Source organism: Limulus polyphemus, unplaced genomic scaffold (genome assembly GCF_000517525.1).
Source record: "Limulus polyphemus unplaced genomic scaffold, Limulus_polyphemus-2.1.2 Scaffold3944, whole genome shotgun sequence".
Classification (NCBI taxonomy): Eukaryota; Metazoa; Arthropoda; class Merostomata; order Xiphosura; family Limulidae; genus Limulus; species Limulus polyphemus.
The window spans coordinates 52,337-62,849 of NW_013669554.1; the positions used below are offsets into that span (position 1 = coordinate 52,337).

Genomic DNA, 10,513 nt, shown 5'->3' on the forward strand with positions numbered 1-10,513 from the left:
TGACTGATGAAAACAGGATTCCCAAATTCTACGAAATTTGCCGCTGACTTATTCCACCATCTGCTTGACCAACCATCTTTCCTCTAACAAAATCTGACAATTCGAGAGAACCTTGAGTTCTAGGCATGTTGTAACACAAAATAATTAGTGTGCAGACCATTTTCATTTATATAGTGCTCTGTGAACACAAATTAGTTAGCATAAATTAGTTAAATGATGAAAAATTAGGTGTCTGTTTACTTGTGACCACTCAGTGTATTTGTTACTACCATGTTTTGGTGTGGTATTGCATTGTAGAAACTGGTAGGGATTCTGTTGCATATACAATGAGGTGCTGAAAAAGAAGCATTTCTACCTGCTAAATAAAAGGTTAACTCACTAGCAGCTTTTAGTAAGATACCTTTTAACCACTGAATCTACCTAGCTATCACACACTTCATTTTTTCACAAACAGTTTTTCTGTGTTATCCCAATACCTGTACTTCCTAGATATATTGATCTGTCTCATAAAGTGACAAAAATGAGCCTTCTTAACAGTTATTTTAAAGAATTAACCAACTTAAAAATGTTAGTATTAACTACACAAACTATTTTTACATACAAAATAGTAGAGCATGTACATGAACCTGATTTGTATATTTTATCAAATGTTAAGTTTGAAAATTTCCACTTTTGACCCTTGGTGTTTAAAAAAATATCAAATGTGTTCCAGTTGATTAGCAATCAAGAATTAACTTGTAGAAAAGTTAGAATTGGAAAACAAAAAATAATAATTAGGATTTGGTTATTAGTTTAACAATACAGGTGACATCTTCTATTATAGAAGCTACAAAGGAGTAGATTATATTCACTAGAATGTTTCTTGTATTTCCTCAAAATACAGATTATAATATTTGTTAATGAATTCATAGTATGCTCAGCATTATTTTCTGTCAGTCACGTATTTAGAGAAAATTGTTGGCTTACCACTTTCTTGAAACATCATGGAAGTAAAAGTATTATTTCAAAGAAATTCCTTAAGGATTTTCTATGCACATCTCTCCATTATGGTAATTTCAGTTCTAAAAACCAGATACTACAGTGCCAGGTTTATTTAGATAAAATACTAGATGTTATGTATTCACTTGGTTTTAAAATATTAACAATAATGTTTTAAACCCTATGTCCACAGCATCAGTCTGTTGAACTGACCCCGTATCTGTGAAGATGTACTTGGTAATATTTACTCTGTGTATCTTCATAAAATTTAGCAAGCTTTTAGTAAACATTAGAAGACTTGTACACAAAAGTAATTTTTCACTAGAGTTTTGTGAATTGCTAAAGCCTTTACTGAGTCAATCTGAGTGCAAGGTGTTTTCACGTAAAGAATAAAAATACTTCTATTCATCCTACAGTTTTTATATTTCATTTGCATAACCTGTAAAACTTACTAAATGAATATCAAAAGTTTTTGTTTTTTTTGTAAAACTATATCTTATCTGTGATTTTCTTTACTGTAACATTAACTATAGCAAAATAATCAATGTATCGTGAAATGAAAAGTTGAAAGATATGAAATAAAATGAACAATGCTTTTATTTTACTTTGAATTCATCATTTTGCTAGTTATGTTAATCTTTTCACATCTGTTTTCTTTTAATTCTGTGGTTATATTGCTTGTACTTTGAACTGCCATATCCTGTAATCAGTAAATCACAGTGGAAGCCCATCTGTTGTAAACACCATGAGCAAAGTGTATGAATTTTGTGAGTACAAGCCATTACTGTGTTAGGCCTTACTTTTTTTAATTAAGTAGAAATTTATGTAATATTCAAATATGCATTTTAGAACATAAAACAAATATATCGGGTACTAAGGGTAAGACCTTGCAATATATATTGCAATAGACAAGCCTTGATACAGTACTTTCCACAATACATGTAACCTCCTCCACACCTTTGTTTAAGTAATTGTTACATTTTTAGATCAATACAAAGCCAGTTCAACAAAAGCACATAAAATATATGCCACTTGCTTCCATTTAAAGCAGTTATAATCTCCTCCTAAAAAAAAAAACAAAGAACAAGAACACAAATTATAATTTTATTTATGTAAATACAAAGAATTACCTGTTTCTTTTGCTGGTTTTATGTAGATTTCTGCAAGTTTGGTATATATGCATTGATGTGTTTGTTGTAATCCCTCTACCTCTGCGTATTTGACATTTATTTTCTACATCTTGCATACAATGTTGTTTTTGTCAAGCATTTTCTTTGGTGGCAAGAAACCCAAAATATTTCCACAAGTCTGATCCATAAAGCTTCAAAGATCTCTGAATTTCAGGTTTTTGATTTTCATTTTGATTTAACTGTTGTTTGCCAATGTATGAGGCCTTTTCTTTTTTTGATGTGCATGTGAATAAATGTTGTATATTAAAAGTTAGAACATACTTTTGCATGTTGATTGTTCTGTAATGATACATAAGCTATATATTGTGTATTGTATCATGCACACTTTGGCTAAGCCATGTACATAGTTAAGATCACTTAAATAAAAATTATTCTGTCTTATTTTCCCTGCAGTTTTTTGCAACTTTCCAAAACTTTATTCTTAATATCATTACTTGATACTAAATTATAAATACTTAGATGTACTTGATATTTTGATTTAAGATTAACATTTTGTTTTTTGCAAAGACTTGTTCAATCTACGATTAACATTTTTGTGTGGTTTCTTTACCTGTTAATAATTGAACTACTACTTTATGATGATATAAGACCTTTAACTTCTAGTATAAAGAAACATAAAATGACTATTTTACATCACCTCTGTGCTTTGGAAGTATTTTTTGAACATTTCGTTATCAGTGTAGCAGTGACTCACTTTTGAAGGCTGTGTGTGTGATATTAGATGTTTTCATTTGATTTGCTGAGTTGAACAGTAATTAAATTTGAAAAATTTTTTTTATTAAGGGAAAACACATTTTACATGAAGGGAGAACACATGTTTTATAAAATCTACAAGTGTATTGCTCCACAGTTTGACGGTTCACACAAAGAAGAATCAGTTATAAATTACAGTTACTCCTGTTGAATTTTTATTTAACTATTGATATGTAAATGTTACTCATCATTATTATTGGTCTACAGTTTTTAATAAGAATCTATATACTAACTATTGTGAAGGAAATCCTTGAAATCTAGGTTAAGAAAGTTGAAGACATTTTTTTTAAAAAGATTATCAGTATTGTTATTTTGAGGTTTTTAGTTCTAAGGGGAAAAGTTTAGGATTTTGTGTTTGTCTGTTTGATTAGAAAGAATGATATTAATAAGAAAACCATTCCTTCTACAGTAAAATAATAGTCTGCATGATGCTGAAGTTTATTTAACAACAGTATTTTGAGCAACTGCTCTTGTTAGTTCTTATATCAAGCCTAATGAAGAGCAGTTGCTTGAAATGTTGTTAAATAAAGTAACAGTTTTTTTTTTACATTGTTTTCATTTCCAGCATTTTTATGTAGAGTGTTATTATTATTTGTCTCATGACATGTTACCATACATATTAACTCTCTCAACACGGGCTCGGTACTGCATGGCCAGGTGGTTAGGGAACTTGACTCGCAATCTGATGGTTGCGGGTTCGAATCCCCTTCCCATCAAACAAGCTTGCCCTTTCAGACAGTGGGGGCGTTATAATGTGATGGTCAATCCCACTATTTGTAGCAAAGGAGTAGCCCAAGAGTTGGCGGTGGGTGGTGATGCCTAGATGCCTTCCCTCTAGTCTTATAATGCTAAATTAGGGACGGCTAGTGCAGATAGCCCTCGTGTAGCATTGCACGAAATTCAAGACAAACAAACAATAAATAAAGAATAAACTTCAAAAAAAGTATCTACCTAAGTATTCTTTTACTGTTGACAGTCAATGACACTTAATCCTACTTATTTATACTAATGGTAGGGCATTAAATAATTTTTATTTAATTAAGTAATGAACCAAAGAACCTAGAATAATAACATCCTAATAGCAGACAGTTTCCTCTAACAATCACAGTTTCTCTAGCTTTCTAACTGTGTGACAAGAGCCATTACCAATTTATCCAAGCTAGTTGTTACCTTTATAGTGGGAACGAAGCCTGTACTACTAGTGAAATGTTATACAATACACCATTTAATAGATGAAAACCTTGGCTTTCTATTGGTTATAGATAATGTAGAATTAATCATAAGAGAGAATTATTAACAAATCCTGAAAGAGAAGATGTGACAGATGGATGTTGCAGAAGGGGTCTGATTTTCTATTTGATAGTTCTGTAACCAAACAAAGTTAAAGGCTATACAATTTAGGATTTGTCTGAGCAATGGAGAGTTTATAGTTAGTAATTTACATTTAATTTCATGGTTAATGTAGGGGTGGCGGATAAAATAGAAAAGATACCTAGAGAAAATGTGTCACACTAGGAGAAATTCAGGATTTTTTTAAATATGGCCTTGCAGAACTAAGAACTTAAAACTTATATACTATAAAAATATGGATTATTAACAAAAATTTTATGCTATACTAATGGGTATAACTTAAATAAAAAGTAGTTCAATAACATTTTAAATGTAAGACACTAAAACCTTGTGTCATGTGCAGTAAAGGATACCTGTGGTGACCCCAGAATGCTATTTTGTGATAAGTTTGTAATAATCATTTTCTTAAAACCAGCGTATTTAAATACCAGTATTTAGGTGAAATACTACCCAATTCACTTTTAGTTGCTATCTGATTAATTTTATTATCTTCCAGATCAGTTATCATTATCTTTATATAAAGTTATAGCTTGATATTGTTACATTAGTTCTAAAGTCAAATCAGGAAGATTTTTCAGTAATGGATAATACATGTTATTCTCTAATTTGTTGTCTTGGAATTTTAAAGTAAAAAAATTAATTTAATTCTCTTTATGATTACAGATTTCAGAAAGACAACACCCAGAGCTTCAACAGCTAAGAAGGCATATTCGCTCTTGCTTTTTGAATATTGAGTGCTTTCTGATGCCTCATCCAGGCCTAAAAGTTGCTACAAATCCTCAGTTTGATGGCAGATTAGCTGGTAAGGACTTTTTAAACACTTTTTGAGTCTTAATACAAAGTTAAATTGATAAATGTGGTTAAAAAAAATATTGGCTAGACTAATGGTTAGCATGTTGTACCGTGAATTTGTGGACCCATTGTTCATATCCCTTTGTACCCCATATTTTGAGGCCATAGATTTATTTAAAAGTGATGGTCAAATTAAAGTTTTCCAAGAGTTGGCAGTTGGTTCTGTTGACTAGTTGCACTCTCTCTAATCTATAAATTCAAAATTAAGACTTGCTAGTTCAAATAACTCTTGTGTAGAAAAATAATACCGTGAATTTTCAAATGTTATACAAATGAACATTTTAAGACAAATTATCTAGATCTTCATACTGTATGAATGATTGTGAAATGGTTCTCAAACTTTTCAGGCTTATATTCCACTTTTTTGTTTAAACTTTTTTTAAATACCACCTAGATATAATTGAAAAATTGGGAAGGATGTAATTTTTTTTCTGGTACAATTGAGGAATAATTGTGGCATTTTTTGTCACTTACGAGCAAGGGTCAGGTTCAGTTCAGCTTTGTTCTCTATTTATTTTTTGATTGCATCGGACTTAAGAAGTACGAAGTAGTAAAAGGCATTAACATGTACTGTTTTCTAACTTACAAAAAAAATTTTTAAAGAGACAGTTTGAAAAACATGTTTCAAATCACCATTACAACAAAGTTCAATTTTCTTGCAATAGAATATGTGCAAGTTTTTCTTCTTTTCATGAGGAGAAGCAGGTAGAGCAGTGTGTGTGTTTATGCAGGAAACTCAAATTGGGTTTATTAGAAATGTTATTAGTTTCTTCTGCCACCAGAGGTTTGTGTACCACAGTTTGAAATCCCTGCATAAGGATATTTGACCTACTGACAGTTTACCTGATGATACCTTTACTGGCAAACCATGGTTTTAATAAATGATGTTCTTGTGAAACGTACAATTGTCTTGTTTTTCCTCAATTTAGGAAACTGTAAGATCAATTTTGTGCACTATACATATTTATATATATATATGTAAATCATACAGATAGTTTTGTGAATAAGCAATTTTTATGTTTTGTTAATATGAAACTTTGTTTAACTCCTAAATTTTATATCAGTTTATTCTAATAAGATATTTTTTATATTTAACTATAACTTAAAGGAATGTCAGTTGAACAAGTTATATAAGTCTACATATGACCACGTATTCTATGCAATTCTTTCTAAATATAGATATAGAGCAAGACTTCAAAAATCAGTTGAAAGTTCTTGTGCCATTACTTCTTGACCCAAAGAATTTAGTCGTGAAAGAAATAAATGGACATAAGATTACTGCCAGGGAACTTGTGGAATACTTTAAGGTATGTTTTGTTAGGGTAATACTAAAATGTTTTTACCATGCTTTCAAGGAATTTTGAAAATTTAATTATTAATGTTCTATATTGCCCTTTTCAATAAATATAACAAGAATTTACTTAGAAGTGTGACAAGATTATAATGATAGGCAAAACAAATTCATAGAGATGGAAAACAGTCCACTGATGAACAAGCACAGAAGTGATGAGCAATAGGTTATTTATTGAATGTTTTGGGAATGTTCAATATATATTATTCTTCACTTCTGTGGTTGTATTGCTTAACATTTACAAGAACATTTTATATGAGCATATAATTACTGTATTCATGAAATACTGTAAATATTTGAGAGAGGTCTGTAATGAAAACTAATAAAATTCTAACGTCACCATTGAGTGAGGGGTAAACTAAAGTTCTATCAATGTTAAAAATTTATTACAACTGTTATTGACAATATACTAAACTTCAAGTACATGTGTCAGCATACCTATAAGGTTATGAGCATGCAATGTATATTATTCATATAACTCTCAAAACTGATGGATATGTTTTGTATATACTTATTTCACATTATCTTTGTTTGTGGAAGCTTGAATTTTAACAGATTCTTAATTGTTTTACAGCAAGTGTGTTAGAGATAATATTACTGTAGGTTCATCTGTTTATACAATAGCAATTAATAACTGATTAACTGTTTATGGTAAAAATTAATAGAGAAAATAAATGTTTTCAACAAATTAACCAGTTATTAATACAACAAAAGTATGAACAGTAAAAATTCCAAAGAGCAGTGTACTTTGCATTTAGATTTCACACATTCAAGAAACACATTTTTTAGACTCTTGTATCCTGTGTCGAGTGATTAATTTTCTTATATGAAAGTACAAATATTTAGCAGTGAAAAAATTAAGAAGCTATGCTACTCTTCTGAAACATTATATCCAACCTACTACATGGGTGGAGCGTATTACACTGTCCTGAATGAACAGTAAAATAGTTTAAAATTTCAGAACATTGTAAAGAAAAGGTATTGAAAAAGAAAAGATGATTTGTTTTAAATTTTGTTCTTCTTAAGTTTAGGAAGTGCACATAAAAAAAAGGAAATGTTTCACTATAATACTTGTTTAAGGTATTTAATTCCAGTATCAATTTTTATTAAAAGTTGCATTTTTTAAGATTGTAATTTTTGTGAGAAATTTTACTCTGTTCAGTAGCTGCTGAATTTGTTACAACTTTCCAATGTAGTAAAAAAAATCCAAGTCTTTAATTCATTAACAAAAGCTGAATGAAATATTATCTATCATAAATAACCTTGAGCAGATCAAAAGATGCCATGCGTTTTTGTTATAATGTAGTTTAGCACTTCAGATTCTTGATCCCACTGAAAACAACTGTATAGCATACTGTCAGGATGAAACTGCAAATATGAAATTTACAATGTATCAAGGAAAAAAATATTACAGTGTAAAAGAAGGTTTCTAATTCATACAGAGGAATGCTTTTCAGTTATGAAAGTGATTTACGATGATAGTTTATATGGGTACTTTTCAAAATAATGCAAGTTTCTGCAGAGCTGTGATTTAGCTTATTAAAGGCAAGTGGAAAAACCACAAAAAATTAATTTCTAGGTTATTGTATATAGAAGGTTTACATCTACTTGTATAAAATGAGGTTCTATTGTGCCTGTGAATCAGTTTTATAATACCATTATCAATATATTTTTTTACAGTTTGGAGAATAAAGCTGCTTTGTATTATTTTTTTTTAGGCTTATACAAATATATATAAGGGAGATGAACTTCCAGAGCCAAAGTCGATGTTAGAGGTAAGTAATAACTGAGGATCGTGCAATTTAGGAAAATGTGCAAATTTTAAGATTTTAACTCCTAATGAGTCATGAGCATTCTTATTTAAGAAAGATGAGATTAATGTTAATAGCTATGACTAGTACATAATGTCTACTATTATATTTTTTGTGCAGCTTTTAAGCCATATTTTTATAACTAAACTACTTAAACATGTTCTTCAAAACAATACTATTCTTAATATGCTTTACAGGAAGTCTTACTGAAATATGTTCTTTAAAACAAGTGTAATCAATCCTAACAGATGTCATTGCATGAAGGTGCTTTTTTTCTCTCAAAAAGCAAGAGCATTTTCAGTGTATAACAACTATTATTATTTTTTATGTGTGTATGTACATATCAGTCATTTTTCAATATTCACTCCTAATGTTTTCATAATATTTTTATCTATCATCTCTATTATCACAATCACTGGTTGAGAAAAGGTATTTTGTACAGTCATCTGTAGTTTTTGTCTAAAACAGTTGTGAGACACACAATGTGTCTAATAATATTATACTAACTGAGCTTAAAATATATTTAAACTTTGGAAGATTGCCATTGAATATTACTTGAAATATTTACTAATTTGTTGGAAAATATTTTTATATTAAAATAGTATCAAAGAGTTTGTAATTTAAAGATATGTACATACACCTAGGCAACAGCTGAAGCCAACAATCTTGCTGCTGTTGCCAGTGCAAAAGACCACTACTGTTCTGGAATGGAAAAGGTGAGACCTAGCAGATATCTGTCATTTTTTTAGTACTACATAAACCAACAAAAATATGTGCAAACTAATTTAGTTTCTTACTTTTTGAACTCACAACATAAACTAAAGATGAAGAAAATCTTAATTTTTGACTGTTAAACTCTCATATTGGAAGACGTTTTTTATATCTCCTATTGAGCAGTCATTTCTAAATCATTTCCTATACTTTAATCTGAAAGTTACGCAGTGCTTCAGAGATTTTAGTTCTTTTATTTAATAGTGCATTTCTTAATTCAGATGTATCATCATAAGTTTCCTGTAAACCACTGAACAACAGCACAAATATGTTACATAAAGTGTCCTAATACTTAATCCTTCTGCATCGTGTAGGTCAAAGTGCACATATCATAACCTTATTCTGAGTTACATTAAAAATCTAATTACACTACTTTATTATCAATTTATATATCAAGTTTTAATATTATACAAAATAATCTTCAATCTCCCCAAAAATGAGAATTGTGACATTTGCTCTCCAAGTCTTCCCTTTTCTCCTATTTATTTACCACCCAATCGAGAAGTACAGAATTTAACATAAATTACTTATTATAATATAAATGTTACTCAGACAAATCATAATTTTTATAGCCTTTAATTTTATTTGTTTACAGAGCCATAAACTAGAAAACCAGACCACTCTTGCCATGCTACCTTTCACATCCTGTCTTTCACAATTTGCCAATAGTTCTCTCTGATGTTTAATACTATATTATTTATAAGCAATAGAAAGCCAAAGTTTTCATCTATCAAATAATGTATTATATTACATTGTTTTCTTTACAGATAATTGTCTATTTTGCTTCCAGTTCAAATTTTATTCCAATAAAAATCACATCGATAAGCTTAACTACATTTTTAACAGCTCTTGTTGCATTGTTAGAAAGCCAGAAAAATTTTGAAAGTTAATGAATATTTTCTGCTTTTTATGTGTTACGTTCTTTGGTGCATTATTCAATTAAATAAAAATTATTTAGTGCAGTAGTACCTTTACTATCAAAAGTAGGCTTAAATTTCATCAACAGTCAACAGCAAAAAAAAGAAAGAAAAAAAGAAAACCCAAGTAAGTTCTTTATTTCTTGTGTATCCTTTTTGAATTATTATAAAAGTAAATAAAATGTAAAAATTAGAAACTTATTAGGTTAGGTAAGATCATGAAAAAAATACAAATTCCTCACGAAGTATGCTTGCAATCAGCTTATACATTATGTAATTCAATATAGTAACGTAAGCTGCATGTTTGCTAAGGGATTTACAACTTGTGTGGTGGGATCATAAGTTAGACATGGTTCAAAGGTCAATAAAACAATAAAATTAAATATAAATAAATGTATAATGTTACAAGCTTTAACTCTCTCAACACGGGGTTGGTCAATGTGACCACTTCTTTCGTCTGACTATGTTGGCAGGTCTTAATAAGGGCTTCCGTCTAGCTGGTCTGCAACGATAACCCAATCTATGGAGAATCCGTTGAAC

At 29.7% G+C, this 10,513-nt stretch overlaps 1 protein-coding gene across 3 annotated transcripts in view; it reads left to right on the forward strand.

The window, feature by feature from the left end:
* The window catches only part of LOC106470324 (atlastin-2-like), a 57,961-nt gene that overhangs the window by 32,843 nt on the left and 14,605 nt on the right, over positions 1-10,513 (forward strand). For all 3 annotated transcript variants that reach the window (XM_013930873.2, XM_013930874.2, XM_022398947.1), the window contains 4 exons: positions 4,935-5,073; positions 6,303-6,430; positions 8,193-8,249; positions 8,930-9,001. In XM_013930873.2, coding sequence (XP_013786327.1) covers positions 4,935-5,073; positions 6,303-6,430; positions 8,193-8,249; positions 8,930-9,001 — 396 coding nt within the window. The remainder of the gene's footprint in view (positions 1-4,934; positions 5,074-6,302; positions 6,431-8,192; positions 8,250-8,929; positions 9,002-10,513) is intronic.